This window comes from Rhamphochromis longiceps, linkage group LG7 (genome assembly GCF_057381845.1).
Source record: "Rhamphochromis longiceps isolate RC_006_pf linkage group LG7, R_longiceps_female_GT1.1, whole genome shotgun sequence".
Taxonomy (NCBI): Eukaryota; Metazoa; Chordata; class Actinopteri; order Cichliformes; family Cichlidae; genus Rhamphochromis; species Rhamphochromis longiceps.
Genome location: NC_140563.1, coordinates 54,281,432 through 54,298,563, shown reverse-complemented (window position 1 = coordinate 54,298,563; position 17,132 = coordinate 54,281,432). Strand labels below are relative to the sequence as shown.

General features: G+C 41.8%; 1 protein-coding gene across 5 annotated transcripts in view; it reads left to right on the top strand.

Annotated features, from left to right (window-relative positions):
• The window catches only part of arhgef28a (Rho guanine nucleotide exchange factor (GEF) 28a), a 53,431-nt gene extending 37,993 nt beyond the window's left edge, over positions 1-15,438 (top strand). For all 5 annotated transcript variants that reach the window (XM_085414330.1, XM_085414328.1, XM_085414329.1 and 2 more), the window contains 10 exons: positions 19-273; positions 360-436; positions 539-717; positions 1,028-1,119; positions 1,800-1,985; positions 3,072-3,307; positions 3,940-3,987; positions 4,615-5,133; positions 6,890-7,154; positions 12,665-15,438. In XM_085414330.1, coding sequence (XP_085270456.1) covers positions 19-273; positions 360-436; positions 539-717; positions 1,028-1,119; positions 1,800-1,985; positions 3,072-3,307; positions 3,940-3,987; positions 4,615-5,133; positions 6,890-7,154; positions 12,665-12,816 — 2,009 coding nt within the window. In that variant the 3' untranslated portion in view covers positions 12,817-15,438. The remainder of the gene's footprint in view (positions 1-18; positions 274-359; positions 437-538; positions 718-1,027; positions 1,120-1,799; positions 1,986-3,071; positions 3,308-3,939; positions 3,988-4,614; positions 5,134-6,889; positions 7,155-12,664) is intronic.
• Positions 15,439-17,132: the final 1,694 nt, after the last annotated feature.

Here is a 17,132-nt window from a genome sequence, read left to right as displayed (position 1 = left end):
CTTTGCTCTGACCATCAGAGGAAACAGAGGAGCACGCAGACCTTTCGAAAGCCCTGGCTCACATTCGAGAGGCGATAGCAGCCGTGGACATGAGGGTCAGCGAATACGAACGGCACCAGAGGTTACAGGAAGTCTTTAATCGCATGGAGAACCGCAGCGCAGCTAAGCTGAAGAGCGGACACACCTTCCGCAAGCAGGATATGATGGGGCCCGGACAAGTGCTCAAACACCAGGGGGTGCTCCTGTGGAAGACTGCCACCGGGCGACTCAAAGGTGATACATGATACTCAGAAGTTCATGTGTCATTTTTGCATCCTATCTGATCTAACTGTTTTTCCACCCGTCGTTATTTTGCCCAGACGTCCTGGCGCTGCTACTCACAGACACCCTCATCTTCCTCCAAGAAAAAGACCAGAAGTACACATTTGCAACTGTGGTACGCATTCAGTAAAGAAATCAGTAATAAACACTGCACCGTGTAAGGATGATTGATGTTTTGTTTTGTTTTGTTTTTCTCCATGCTTTAAATGTGTTAAAGGACCAGAAGCCTCCAGTGATTCCACTACAGAAGTTAATAGTTCGGGAAGTAGCGAACGAAGAGAGAGGGATGTTTCTGATCAGCGCCTCAGCGGCTGGACCAGAAATGTATGAGGTCCACACGTCGTCCAAAGAGGAGCGAAACACATGGATGAGGCTCATTAGAGAGGCCGTAGAGAGGTGTGTATGAGGCCCTTGCCTGAACCTGGTTCTGCCAGTTTTTCCTTCCCACCGTCACCAGATTCTTGCTCATTCGGGTTTGTTTGATTGTTGGGGTTTTCTCTGTATTATTGTAGGGTCTCTACCTTACAATATAAAGCACCTTGAGGTGTCTGTTGTTGTAATTTGGTGCTATATAAATAAAACTAAACTGAATTAAATTACAGTTTAAATTGTGGGGAAAAGGAGGATTTTGAGAACTGAATACACAGATTTTATGATGTGTACACATTTGCCTGCCTGACCTGATTTAACTGTCGCTTCTGTTCAGCTGTCCGGAGGACGAAGAGGAATACACAAGTGAATCAGACGAGGAGAAGCGAGCTGCCGAGGCTCGTTTTCAGAAGATCCAAAAGCTACAAGGTATTTTTAACCATTTTGTTTGGGGTGTTTTTCCTATTGACCGTAATTATTTTAAATGTAGATTTATTACAGGGTTGGGGTTTTTTTTTCAGTGCTGTTGTTTTGGCTCTGCAGATGCATTTCTCTTAAAATGTTAAAACACTGCAGATGAACTGCCAAAGGTTCTTAACTTGCCCGCTTTTATGCATTTGTCAAAATGATGTTTTGCATCTATTGTAATGGAAAAATGTTACATTGTTGTAACTTTGTTGCACTGAAGCTCTAAAAGATGCTTTAGAGTCTGATGACTTGCACATGTTGGCTCAGCATATTTGTGACTGTTAGATGGACTATTCACTGTTCATTGAGCTGCAAATGAACTGATGCTCACATATTATCAAGAGTAAAAATATTGAGCGTATAGAAGCATTATTAAAGACTGAAGCATCTCTGAATGGTTTCAATTACACCGCACTGAGTGTCGTCTCTTGCCTAAATGTTCTAAAATATTTGCAAACACTAATAACAATTAAAGCTTGTTCTGAAGTGCTAAAGTAACAGACTGTTCTGAAGAGTTTCACACATGATTTGGCTACGTTCAGCTTTCATTTAAGAAATGAGCCAAAGCAACTGAGAAAAACTGTAAACATAGTAGCTGTTAACATTTTCCGCTCTTTGAACTACATGAACTCTTGTACCAGAGAGCCTGACGAGCCAGGACCAGCAGATCTGCTCTAGCCTGGCGGAGAAGCTGCAGATCTACACACAGCTCTCTGTTCTGAGTGGGAGGATGGAGGCTTCGCTAGCTGAACCGCGACTGCTGGTGCAGCCACACTCAGAGGAGCTTCTCCAGGCAGCTGCGCTGCTGACCGCTGCGCTGCAAGAAGGTGAAACCTTCACATGCACTGCACACTTCAGCAAACATATTTTCATATCCACAGTGTTCTCAACTTACAGTACTCCTTATAATACTTGTAAAAATCCTAAACAGTTATTGAAAAGCTTTTGTAAAACCCCTTAAATTGAAGCTGAGAGTTTGCACTTGATCATATCTTGATCATTTAATTAAAAAATCTACTGTAGCAATACAGTACAGAGGAAAAATATCCAAAAACATATGTTCCTAATTCCTTTATTTTTGTGTTTTATAAACATAAAGAGCAATACATGCAAAAAGAAGAAACATATTTACACTGTAAGAATAAATCAAAAAATCACAAATATAAGTAAGAGATATAAATAATCTTAGCAAGCTAGCTCTAGCTCTTGGTATATATATTTAAAGGGGTGCAAAAAATGCATGATGCTAAACAGCACGGCAGGCAGCATCTGTTGTTTTAGCTTAATTTCCATGGGATCAAAGTAACGTCTTTGGTGCTAGGTTGAAAGGGATTTTTTTTCTTTTTGTTCCACACACCCTGTAATCCACTACATCAGCGGTCCCCAACCCCCGGGCCTCAGACCGGTACCGGGCCGTGAGTCATTTGGTACCAGGCCGCGGGAGTTGAGGCTCAGGTGTGAAATGTATGGTTTTCAGGGTTTTTATCGGTTTTCAGCGTTATTTTGTTATCGTTTTTATCGTTAACTCGGTTTTCCTGGGTCTTTTCACGTGTGTTATGAATAAATCTTCTTTTTTTCAGTACCGGTACTAGTTTTATTTTGTTGTATTGATCCGCGACACCTTAAAGGCCGGTCCATGAAAATATTGTCGGGCCATGGTGCAAAAAAGGTTGGGGACCGCTGCACTACATGATGAATAAACCCATTTTAGGAAAATTCATAAAGTATGAGATGCTGGCGCTTTAATTTAACAGAGTTACATGATTTTTAAAAGGCCAATGGCTCCGGCGAGAAAACTTGGATTATGTTCTTACAACAAAATTGAACTGTTGATGGCTTCAGTTGATTCAGTAATGTTGTTACTGATCTTACTAGTTTGAGTTTTACACTTGTCCCGTCTGTTTTTTTTCCAGCTGAGAACCTAAAGGCCATGTTATCGTCCAAGGCTCGTTCACCGTCGAGTCACAGCCAGAACTCTGACACAGACTCCGTGTTTCCTGTCAGCCCTGCCGTACCCGTCGAGCCCTCAGACTCTTTGGAGGTCTCGCCTGAAGACCCTCGGGGCAGCGAGGGGAGCTGGCCTGAGACCTTTGTATTTCAGTCCACAACTGACTTTCAAAAAGACAATCGAGGCGACGTTGACTTGAAGGTACGCAACCTGCTGTTTAAAATGTGTGCTGTGACTTCACCATATAAACAGAGAAGATAAATTAAATTGCTTTTTGAGTTAAATATTGATGCAGATATCAGGAGGCAATGCCTCCCTCGCTGCTGTACTGCAGAGGTAACGTGTTCCCTGCATCTGAGCACGGCTTCTTTCGACGTCTTTACAGATGTGTGGCTCAAGATTGTTGCTTTAATAATTCAGTGCAGTCTATTAGAATTACATTTTGGCCTTAATCTAATGAATCATTGATAAGTTCATAATAAAGGAAGTCCATTTAGTTTCCTGAGGTATTGCAGCATTAAATATTGATATAGGGACTTATTCCAAAAACCATGCAACAGCCTTGCTGCTCTTTGCAGCTTTCTGTGGCCTGTGAGGTAAATTACTCTGATAAGAGAGAGTGATAATTTAACCCTAAACAATGTGGTGACATTTCACGCGTGGCCTCCAGGGGGCACAGGTGTTCTGTCAATGCAACTTCAAGCTTAAAGAGGAATGCAGCTTGTAGTTACTTGTGTAGCTAACTAATAGGAAGTGAAATCTTGATGTTCACACATGAAAACTGCGGAAGACCCATTAATCTGCATTTTGTATCTGACTCTGTCTATTAACAGGTGGCTCAGAGTGTCCAAAACCTGACTCAGTTGCTGTACAGTCTGCAGGTGAGCTATTTTTATTTACCCTCCTCACAGCCCTCATCTATATTAGGCCAACAAAGAAATTAAAAGAAAAAGAAACACACCTCCTGTGATCTCAGTATGAACAGATACGTTCTGTATCATAAGCAGGCTCTCATTCGCCTGCGCACTTTAAACAGAAGCATCACTCTGCTGGAGCTCCAGGAGCTCATCTCACTGATCTGTTTTTTGTTTTGTTTTTTCAGTCAGGAGACGTAGCAGGATCTTTTGTTTCACTGTACACACGCTCCTTCTTTGGTGTAAAATTAAAATTTGTGTGAGGACGAGAATGTGGGTGTATTTGCAAATGACGTGTTTGCCTATCTCTTGCCTCGCTCTTGCCTATCTACTTAGGCTCGAGGATTTGATCACGATGTGATTTCCATATACAAAGTTTCATTTTGGGTATGAGCAGCTGTGGCTTCCTGTCACTAGTTGCTGTGACCTTAATGCATAAAAATTAAAAGTCATCACTTTAGCCTTGATCATGATCTCCGTCACATTTTGCCATTCAAATACGTTGCGAGGAGGCAACACGGTGGTAAAAGTGGCAGTTGATCATTTGCATTTTGATGAACCATGTCGCTTTTGACTTTCCCCTCTCTGTGCTAGGCTGCGGTGACCATCCAGGACAGCTGCTATGAGGTCCAGAGGCTCCTTCTCCAAGAGAGCGGCCGCCCTTCCCCTCGTGCCCAACGGCTGCATCTCCCAAGTGTCCGGGGCAGCGCCCTCCAGGATCAGGAGAAGCAACGTAACCTGGAGAAGCAGAAGGAGGAGGCGGCGGTGGCCCAGCGGCTCCATGACCGCCTGCGCCAGGAGAAGGAACGCTGGGAGCGAGAGTGCCAGGCTAGGAAGAGTCAGCAGGGGGCGCAGGAGAGCATGCTGGAAGAGAGGGAGAGGCAGTGCCAGGTGGCAGCGGAGAGGTTGAGACGTGAACGTGTAGAGCTGGACGAGCAGCTCGAGGAGTACCAGCAGAACCTGGAGAGACTCAGGGAGGGCCAGAGGAGCGTGGAGAGGGAACGAGAGCGCCTGGATGAGCAGCAAAAGCTGCTGCAGTGCTGGAAGCACGGGCCGCAGGACAGCCCTCCAACTGCGAATCCTCACATGTTCATCCCTCTTGATGGACAGCAGGTATTGGGGGAACCAGAAGTGATAGCCCTTTCTTTTACCAGTGAATCTATGAGCCAGTAATGCCCCTCACTGACGCTCGTGACCTCAGTGGGAGCAGATATACAGCATCTATGGAGTATTTCTTGTGCTAAAATCATTAATAAGAAGCTTTTCTCATACAGCCATCAGCCAGGGTTACGCTGGCTCACACATTCACACCTAGCAGTCCAATCCCCTCTTGACATATGACCCGCGATAATGAGAGCAATTTCAGCACCATTTGTCTTAGTGCTCCGGCAGCTCTGCTCACCAGTAAACATCTTAATGATTGATGATAATTAAACCACTGCAAATAAAAGCTCTGACAAAAATAATTAAAACCAAAGGCACACGGCCTAAGAAACCAATCAATTGTGACCCAAAGGGGCTTAGATTATCGACACTTTGTTTGAAAAAGCACTCCAGCAAAATGTCCCACACAGCTGGAAGGCATGGAGGATAAAGGGTGTGCTGTTCCCCCTGCCCTTTAAGTCCCAATATACCTCATGTGGAACTGCAGCAGTGGTGAAACTAATTTAGCACATACATCTATCTGAACCTCCGCTGGCTTATGGGGCTTGTGTCGCTCTGTTCGGCAGCAGGTGTGACTTGTTCAGAAGACACACAGAGAGCACAGAATGGATGGACAAATGAGCAGGCTCGGGTTTCGATATTCCCTCTGTCCCTCATTAATTTACACACAACCGCCACCCCCACCTTGGTCTTTTCCAGGCTAGACGTGATGAGGCTCTCCTGGCTTTTTGCAGTCTTTATTTATTTCCATTCATCTATTTTAGTCGGTCCAACAAAAGCGTGCCGAGACAGTGCAGGTCCTAATGTTTCCCCCACACACACACTAATGCTTCAGCCAGAGGCAATGGTTCATAGGGTCAGAGACAGATCAAATGACACACACACACTTTGACTCTCTGGTTGCATCTAATTAGCTGTGCTGCCTGCACTCAGCAGAGGGAAAGGCCATGTTTATGTGAAGATGAGTCCTAATCTGCCCTTAGCCAAACATTAAAGGGTCGCTTCACCCAAATGACAACATGTTCCCTCACTTACCTTTAGTTGATATACTTTTATTTTCATTTTCTCTTAAGAGTTTTTGCCTTTGCAACAATAAGTGAATCATTTGTGAGGGAGAAAAAAATGTCAGCGAGAGTGTCTTTCCAGAAACAGCTTCTCCATTATTCACATAAATCCACAGAACATACTGTGAGCACTTTTCTTGGAAATGGCTTTCTCTGGAAGAAATTGCCTCTGCAGAAACTTCACAGTGAAGTCTTTATATTATCCACAGAAAGAAATGTTTCAGTACTGCGAGCATCAAAAAATAAAATTTCATTCGCTTTCTTTGTATTGGAGAGAGAGACAGAGAAAGAGATCCGTTTATTGCATGAAGTGAGAAAATGTCATTTCGAGTGACTCACTTTTTGTCTTTTTGTAATTAAAGCTTGAGGAAAGTAGAGATCTTGAAATGGAGGCTTTTCTAGTTGTTGGCAGGTATGTCAAATGTGTTTCCTGGTCTTTTTATGTAAATGCGTGAGTGTATTTCAAAGGTGGATTGTTGACAGATTTCACAGGTGTGAATGCCATCCAGCTGTCAGCATTCATGATTTGTTAATGACCTTATCCTGGAACGAAAATGGGTTTCCTCTTTCTGTTCTCACGGTTCTTGAAGATGATCTTGCTAGTCTGGATCGAGCCCTGACATTTCCTCCCTCTCCCTCAGGACTCGGCATCAAGTCCGTCCAGAGCCCATACCGGTAATGGCTCTGTGTTTGTGAACGAGGCCGCGTTAGCCAGTACCAGCGTCAACAACCGCCATGTGCACCACAGAAGAAATGATGCTAGCACACACAATTGTCTCAACTCCCTGCTGGCCCAATCCAACGGCAGACAGCCTTCTGGAGCTAAGACTCCCCACGGCCAACACTCAGACTCCCAGGGATGGATGATGGGGACTGGATACCTCTACAGCCCTGCAGGAAGGCATGGTAGGAATTACCACAAAGTTCAGTTTCAAAGTTAGAAAGAGAAGACACAAATGCAAATCCAGCTTGGGCCTCATATGTTTTTTAAACTTTTCCAGTCACTTACTTGCTACTATATTAATTTCCAAACAGATCAAAAACTAATGAAGTAATTGGACTGTATGATACACTGAATGTTATTTGCATTCACATTTTGGCTTTCAGTGGTTCTAATTGAGATATACTGATGGTCTCGATTTGGTTTTAGTTTCATGGGATTGCGTCTCTTTTCTGTACACTGGTGTACTTACTCTCCTCTGTCCGTTCAATTCAATTTCATTTATTTAGCAAAAAAAATCACAACAGTCACTGTTATATTCAAAGCTAAAGATACTACAATAGTGGGGAGAAAACCACACGATTCAGACAACCTTCTATGAGCAAATAGTTTGCAACAGTGGGAAGGAAAAACACTCGGTGCCTCACAGGAAGCCCCCAGCAGCCTAGACCTATTGCAGCACAACAAATGGAAAGTGCAGGGTCAACCAACCTTAGCTATAAGCTTTTTAGAAAGGAAAGTTTAAAGGCTTGTCTTAAAATTAGACAGGTTGCCTATCACCTGAATCCAAACTGGGAGCTGCTTCCACAGAAAAAGGGCCTGAAAGCTGAAGGCTCTCCCTCCCATTCTACTTCTTAAATATCCTAGGAACCACAAGTAAGCCTTTAGTCTGAGAGCAAAGGGGATATGGTACTATGAAGCCTTTAAGATAAGATGGGACCTTCCTCTTTGAGGAAGACCTAATGATACTGAGCCCTCAGCTGGCCTCCATCTGAGTCTCTGGTACACTTGTAACAGTGCTGGTTTCAGAGCTTTTGTTTTGCTCAAACAGACCTCTCAAAGTTGAGGCTGGGATATATTTTGACAATTCTCTCAAAAGAGGATCGTATTTTTTATAGCACCAAATAGCTCAATTTCTTATTTCCATTTCTACTACATGTAATAAGAACATGCATTTTAGCACAGTGCTACACATTGCATTTACCTCATGTATTTGAACAGTAGCGTACTGTGTTATCACCCTGTCAACATAAATTAGAAATCTGCGCCCTGTGAGAATGTCAACAAACCTTCTGCTTGCACTGGTTTCACCCATGCATGCGAGAGCCTACTGTACACACAAACACGCCGCGCTCTCAAGGCCGTATCCACGGTGAGGCCTTGCCTGTCCTCCCACCACCTCCACCTGCAGCAGTATTGAGTCCCCCAAACTCCACCCCACCCCACAATGCTCGAGCCTGCCAAAGGAAAAAGAAAATCAATGCTTTCTCTATCTATCGAGTGGCCGGGGAGACAACAGCGTGTGAATCACAGTCTGCAGGCGATGGCTGACTGATTGGGGCATCGATCTGAAAGAAATCTTTGCAAAACTCATTACAGCATGGCTTGTCATCGCATCAGGTGAAAAGGGGGCGGCGTGAGCGTGCGGGGGGTGGGGAGGAATGAGAGATGCAGTCACAGATTAATCAGGTTGCGCTCTGGAGGTGTCGGCTACAATCCCATGTTTGCCCGTCTCCATTTCTAATCCATTCATCAGCGTGCTCGCCCCGATGCTCTCAGCAGGCGGGGAAAATTACAGTTTACATTCGGCCTGTCTCCCTGAGCCCTCGTAAAAACCGGGTCAGCGCAGCCTAATGTGGTGTTCCCGCTATTGTTTACCAGCTTACAGCAGGCAGCACAATCTCTTTGCCATTGATCAGCTTATTAACCTTTCCTCATTATTGAGCACACGCAATGCCCCAGTGAAACCTGAGTCACTTGTTAACAAGCCCGGGGTGGATGTCTGCCTGCAGTCTACAGTGCAGGGTGTGCTCCAGCTGATGTGTAACCACAAGGCTCTTCAGTGGGTCCCTTGAGGGTCTTCTCAACAGTTAATAAAAGACCAAATCGCCACACATGTTTTTGTGTCTTAGGTGCAGTCTTATATTTTAAGAGCTCGATCTCATTCTGGGTCACAAGCTGCCTGGTATGTGGAGGAACCTGGTATCTCCATTCTTCTTTTTTTCGTGTGAAAAGAAAAGGAATCTCTTTCAGATGCAAATGATCCATTGTGCTGTCAGTCACAGGGATCAAAATATGATCTCTCTTCTCATCCTCACCTGTGCATGTGACTATTTCTTCTTGTGCATACGACACACACACACACACACACACACACACACACACACACACACACACACACACACACACACCTTTTTTAATTCAGTGGATTTCAATAATTCGTTCTGGTTCAGTGTAATCTTGGAGAACCAGTTGGATGGAATTTTTTACGCTGACGCTTCATCTGATGAGTCGTATCAGGTTTTTGTTGTTCACCTTTTTACACAAAAGACGAGAGCTCTGTGAGGAGGTTGAGGAAGAAAAGAAAGGTGAAGCCGCTTCACTTTACGGCACGCTGACGAATTCAAACCCTGTGCAAAGTGCTGCAGGAGGCAAAAAACCTGCTTTGTGACTTTGTGCTCAAGCATCGCAGTGGACAGTAGCTTTTGAATAGATCATTTTTCTGTGAATCTGCCACACACTTAGAAAACAGTGGACATAACACAATACAAATAATAATGCAACACATAACTTAGGAATGTTTTTTTTTTCTTGCAAAGGTGCAAACTTAATAAAACCTCCCTTCATCAAGACATTTTACTGCTTCCTTTATAACACTGGTTGTGTACAATTTATTTGTGGAAAGGTGTCCAAGTGTTGTGTATCATTAAAAATTCCTTGGCATTCAATAAAAAAGCTTCTTTGTACACTGTGAGCCTATATAACACAACGATCACGGCACATTATTCATTCATCATTAGTTCCCTAATAAACGGTATCGTTTTTTTGACACCAGCGTGTTGTTGTCAGTCCAAGTGCTCACAAAACTAAAAGACTGAAATAAAAAGAATGAATTGAGTTGTCTCTGCTTAAGGCCAGCAGCTCCAGGCTGGTTAGATTTAACTAGCTTAACGCAGCCACTTCTTCAATCAAACCCATCGAGCCCATCTACAGAGAGCCCGTTCACTTCCTTTTATTTCATTGTGCTGAAGCCAGCTAAAGTTAATCTGAGCCCTAATTCTGTTTAAGTTTGCTTTTATTTATTGTCAGAATTTAAATGAAAAAGTAACATTCTATTGTTTTTGTTTTTTTGCTCGTTTTTTATACATAGAACATGATATCCCCTACAGAAAGCTAGAAATCTGTAAATGCTTCAGTCACACGGGGAAAACAGTAGTTGGAGACATATATTTAAAGCAACTGCAACAATACGGCAATAGAACAACAAGCTATGCTTGATGGAGTCAGTCTGCAGTTAGTCTGCTATGAGTGTGCAACCGAATTGGGTCAGGTTGGCAATTAAATGAAATCTCTTTGTGATAATATGTCGATTATGTGTGAACAATTTCTTGAAAACTGCAGTTTATCTGTTGTCTTCTGCACAAAAAATCATATTAACAACTGGTCACTTTGAGGTTACTTTATTTGTATTTGTAGGTAGATTTGATCTGCAGACGTCAGTCATCCATCCTCACATGCACACTCTTAATACAACAGACAACCGAAAAGCATTCAGCAAAATTCAGAGTCCAACCAGAACCTCGTAGATTTCAATCAGGAATTCAGAATTGCCTCCACCAATAACGACGTATTTGCTGCAGGACATTGATTAAACTGTAAAATCAGACATACTTGATTTTATATACGAATGTAACCAGAATACAACCTGTTAGTAATCAAGTCAAGTCCACTATTGTGTTGGCAGTCTGCCTGCATTTATGATTTGAACGGCAACCTTCAGCAACCTGTCTGCAGTCAGTCTGAGTTGGATGGTGATTGTTTGGGATGCAAGTACCCGCAATCAGTTTCTGAAAGCAACAAAGTTCGTTGCAATTCTCAGTCAACCATCGACTTTTCGTAGACACAAGGAGGTCAGCGTGCTGTTTTTACTCTAGTGTGACTGAGCCATAATTGGTCAATAAAGGATTTATTACAGCACATACTCTCTTGGTCGTGGCTGCTTCCAAACAATAATTATGCCAGACATTGGGAGCATCGTTAAATTAAAAATAAAACGGTGACAATCACCGGGTGGCTGGTGTTAGAAAATCATTGCTGATTTGAATTTGATCAGGAACTTGGGAGAGTGCGAGCTCTTCCCTGATTGTAAATCATCTGGTTAAACTGTCAGCACCAATTTTGCATTTGGTTTATGTATGCAAATCAAAAAAATACATACACTTCAAAAATAGATTCATCTCTTGTGCTGCATTTTATTTCATGCTGTGAACTAAAATGCGATGCTAAGTTGTTAAAGTGGATACTTCTCTTTTGTACACTACTTTCTGCAGAGCGAGCACTTGTTTCTGTAGTGTTTGATTTTTGACGAGTCAAACATCAGGAATTTTGGGCTTTCTGACCATTACGAGTACACCAACTCTTAAAGTACTTCATGTATCCATAGTTGATAATGTGAACACACTTCTGCACTCAAAATAGTGAGTTTAAGTATGACACACAGCAGTAGTGTAGTATTTACCTTTCACTGCTGTAGACAGAAAATAAAACAACCCTGTGCCACACTTTAACAGCCTTGTGTTTATTGCAATTTAAATATTTAACAGCATGCATGTCACATTATCACTCAATCTTAATATTTCATGGATGAAACTCAAAGAAAGAGATTTGGTATTTTTATCTTTATATCTCATCTAGTGGAGGCCTGGCCTGTGTGTTGGCTAACAGAGCTACTCTGACAGACTCTTATATAATTAATCAAACAGACACTTTCCTACAGGGACACAATGAGGCAATTTATAGTTCACGCCATCTGTTACCATGACAGCACACCTGCCCTAATGCTAGACAGCACATGGAGGGAAAAAAAGAATGCAAGCGTAGCAGAGACAAGTGATAGTTACCACCTACAAAAGCATAGCCTCTTTAAGAGCTAATTGCATCTGAATAATAATGATACTAATCCTTGAAAAAGATTATGAGAACAGCAACTACAGGCTGGTCAGGGTTATAGTATTTTGCTGTGAGAGTACTTCAGCATAACCATATGCTTGCCAACTCGTAGGTGTTAGCAGTTTCATTTGTCATTTCTGGTCCCTTGTCTCCTCCTCTCTTTTTGTCCGCCATCGCTTGCGAGGAGGCTGATGTCATCGAAGCCTGACAATTGATCGTGTTGAGAAAGCTGCTGATAAAAGTGACACGCCTGAGCTGAGGGGGTGTGATGCATAGCTTGAAATTCTCTTCTTTCCCCATTTTCAGACACGGTGCAGGAGGGAGCAGCAGGCTCAGCAGCGCCTAGTCTGTATGCTGTTAGTGATTACATAAGTGGGCTAAGCAATTAGACCGAGCTCATTAAACACGTGGCTACGTGTCCCATACTGTCGGATACTTGATCAGTGGTGAATAAATAATGTCTCATTGTTCAATTTCAGTAATTGTATTTCTCCTACAAATGGTGTGTTTTTTTGTGCCCACTCAGATCACAGCCACAATGGGGAGACCTGGTCACTAACAGCAAGTGGAACTGACCCGTATCCGGTGCGCCGGCATCCCGGTGACCCTCAGCTGGTTTCCCTGGAGACCGACAGTGGAGGGGAGGAGGGCAGGGAGGAAACTATTGTGTACCTATGAACGTTGGTGCATTTCAAACTCTAAAAAAACACCCGGTGAAAGACATTCACGATCAGCATCAGTACTGGACTGTGCCGCCTTAAGAAAGCATTTCTGTTTTTTTACATTTGTTTTTCGGCATGCTTGTTTTCTACCATTGAAAGGTTATTTTGGTCTTTTTTTGTAAACAGTTTCTGGCAACATTGAGAGAGAAACAGACTCTGTCTCACTTGTCATGCACCTTAGCTCAAAACACCACTGAGTGTTCAGTGTTCCTTGTTTTCTGTCTTCTTCTTCTGTGTCTGTGTGTCTGTGTATATATCTGGCCATATATTGACTGTCAAATCCCCTGCAGCCTTTTTCCCCTTCTCTGCTTTTTACCGTCTCTCCCTTTTCTCAGGTCCTGCATATCTCACCCCTCCAGCGCTATATTTATTATTGTTCCCACTGAGTGAGAGAAAAGCATATACTCCATATCAGTGAAACATCAGCCTGGATCTCTCAGGTGGGCGATTGTTTTCCCTTGGAGTAAACTGTCCCTGTTTCATTCATCAGACAGGTCCTGTTTATTTACCAGCTAAAGAGCAATGGGGAGCACAGATCATTAGAAATGAGAGATGAGAGCCGACAACATCAGTCCCACGTTTTGCAGTCTTGCCGTCTCATTTATTTCCTTTTATCTGAAGCATGTTTTTCTTGTTTAAAAAATAAGCCCAGTTATGGTCTTAGTGGGGATGTTGCAGCTGGGCTAATCTGTCAGTTTTATCAGGGAGTAGAAATGAGAAATAAGCTTTCGAGCACTTGAGTATTATTTCCTGCAATACACAAAAGCACACTCGCTCAAACCGCCTTAAGTCCTGAAGTCAAAATTTAGCCTGGCTCTTTGGATTGTCCAACTGTCCATCAGAAATGAAATGAAATGTCCTAAAAGCTGTTGGATATATTTCCATAACATTTTCTAAAGACATTTGTGATCCTGCTTGACACTTGGCTGGAACGTCTTGACATATATTGATGGGATTGTCATGACCTTTGGTACAAACGTTAATGATCTCCACAGGAAAAAATGTCACCGTAATTGAGCCTTTAGCATTTCGTCTAGTGTCATGTTCAGGTCAAACATTTAAAAGTGGCAACAGACTTCAGCACCCGCTGTCACACCCATCACATCATCTAACTGGGGAGAGGAACCACTCACTAATGGCTCAGTCACACTAGAGTAAAGAAACTGCTCTGGTAAAAATAAAATTGCATCCTACTTGTGACTAAAGTGATAATTGGATTGATTTCTTTCCTTTTTTTTGTGTGCATTCAGCGACTAATTGGAAGTAGTTAGCTTGACCAACTGGTGCAACACCTTCAACCTCTGGGTGACGACTTTTTATTGCAAGAAGATTGCACAGGTCACCTGGTAAGGCATACCTGTCTCCAAACAGTCACAAGCTTGGATTGAAATCAAGGGTTTGTCAAGGGTTGCAAATAACTGGCACCTAATTTATAAACACAGACAAGTTGCCAACAAATTGGAATCAGTCCGAGTCAGTCTGTGCCAATAAGTGAAATTCGTCTTGTCTTTTGCAATATGTACTCGAACTGGTTGCCAACTGGTTGTAGTCTAGTTATATGTCTACATAAAAGCAAGGTTGATTTTAAGTGCCTGTGTCCTTTTCAGTGAAATTGCTGTCATGTAGTAACTACTACATTCCTGTTTTAAATCTATGGCTGCACTCTGAATGTAAGTAGCTAATGTTCATTGCACATATTCGAATAATTTCAGTCACGCAACTATGTCCGACCACAGTTATTCCTTGCCTGATTAGTGCATTGTAATGGGGAAAGTGCTTACTGCTTTTTAGTCCAGATTTAGTACCAGTGGCAGGAAGAACTGCATAGTTACAGTGATATTTTTTGGCAGCAAGCCTAAACACTGTCATTTCATAGCCATTACAATGTGCTTCTTTCATAAAAACAAATGTCCCTTTAATTTTGCAAATGCTACAGTTTTGAACAGTTCCTGTAAACAAAATGACCTAACAGGTCTCTCTTTGTACTTAGTGCTGATTTAGTAATATTAGTGTGCTAAGACCCTAAACTAAGACTGAGGAACCATTGAACTACAGTGCTTAAAGCTCAGCATCATAAATATGTTTGCTCAGTTTAGCTGTCTTTCTTTGCTTGCTTCATAGGGTGAAAAATGTCCTAATATAAATATCCTCCCAAGTGCCCAGAACAATAAGAAGTTGCCTTATTGATGCTCTTGTGCTCTGTGCTGAACTATTACAATGCAGCTAGCATTTACATATTGCTTCTCCTGACGATTTTTTATTTTTTTTGTATCAAATGTGCCAATGCTTTAGGTGTCTCCTAGTGTTTGTACAGGCACTATAACATGAATCTTGTTTGATTTCTGTTGTAGTGTAATCAGACCACAAGGCAGTGGAGTATTTTGAAGTTTTGACTTAATACCATGTACATAACTTATGTGCTTTTATTTATTTATTAAAAAAAGTCATGTTTTACTGTGCGGTGTGAAGGGTTCTATTGCACAAAGACGTGAACGTGTGTAACCAGGTCTATTTTCTTGTTTTGAGCTCATGTGTTGTACATTCTTGACTTTACTGATAAAATTGCATTTAAAAAGAATTTCCCGCGGTGCTTTGTTTTTCTTGAGGTTTGTTTGATGGGGCTACATGATGGGGTTTATTACACTGAAACAGCAAAATAGCTGAATCATAAACAGAGAGCTCAGCATGGGTGACAATAACACTTCAGTTTTTATGTCCTTGGTCTCCTTGTGCAGTGTCTCCAACAGTGTAAACAGATGTGTGATTGAGCTTCCCGTTCAGCTGCCAGCAGTGACAGGTGGCAGACCAGGTGCGTGAAAGTCAATGATTTCCTATGTGAGCGCACTGCTGAATTGCAATCATAAAATCCGCTCCAGTATCAGATGAATGCAATATGTTGTTTTGCAACAAACCATACGTTTCTTGGGCATTTCATTATTTGCTATTTTCAAATACGGATTCCTGCGAACCAAAATTGATCTTTTCACGAGAGGCCAAAAACAAAAACAGAGCTTCCAGGTTTTTTTCCTGACAATAAAAGTAATGTATTTCATGTGCTCCACCTGTGTCTCTGCGTCTGTCGCGGTTTAAGAAGAGCAGATGTCTGTGATAGCAACAGGGTCCCAGCTCTGCCCCCAATTTGCATCTTATTATTTCACAGACTATTGCATATTTTGTAAACGCCCACTTCATTCCATGTCAGCTGCACGCCCCGGTCTTTTTTCTGGCTTAGTACATTTTGCATTTAATAAGTATGATTTTTTTGTTTGTTTGTTTAAAGACCTGCAGTGTAATTCATCACTTTTTGGACTCAGAGTTAGGGTTGCATGTGGTAGCCTAGGTGATCAAACTGGGCTTAGTAAAAGAATTATTAATATTATGATTAATATTATTAAGATTTTTACAACTATTATGATTATTACTAGCAGTGCTGTATTAGCAGTGATAGCTGTGACTGCACAGTGGTAGCTGTACATGGTGTAAAAAGTAACAGCTGTATAAAAATATCTGTATTTAAAAATGACAAAGGAGGAGTAATGATATACAAATGATGAATTAAGCGCCCACTAATACTTTATTAATGCTTAATAGCATAAAAGTATTATAAAGTGTCACCTTTTCAACATATTGCTGCAGGACAGACACTTTAGCTGTCACATTATATTAATAATAAGAGCTTTTAATTGGAAATGTAGAAATTTGGAAATCAGTACTTGACCTTAAAGGAATAAACAGCCATTACCTGTGGCCTGTACGCTGATCATGGTGTTTTGGACATAGCTAGCAAAGATTCCCCTCTGTCTGCCATCTTCTATGATTATCTTTAACCCTCTATTAATGGTGTAGAACCATTATTAAAATTCTTAAAATTGAACCCCTGCAGTGAGTGTTAAATATAAATGCGTGTATATGAATGTGCAAATGTGACGTTGGATTTATGTGCATAAATATGGCGTACATTCATGACCCTTTCCTCGATCGTGCAGTTTTTATGTGTAAATGCACAGAAAGGAGTTAAGGAGCAAACATGCATACTGCACATACTTCACAATCATTATGGCAATGATATATAGAGTCTATATATATATATATTTAAGTATATTTAGCAGAAAGTAATTTTTCTGCTAGTAATGTCATTGATCATAGAGCTTGATTGTTTATTTTTTCCTTTGTGTGTGAATATATATATACTTCAGTCCTATAAAACACTAAATGTTTTAAGACCAAAACAGTTCTGACATTCTGAATACTCTGATCTGCGCTCTTATAAAC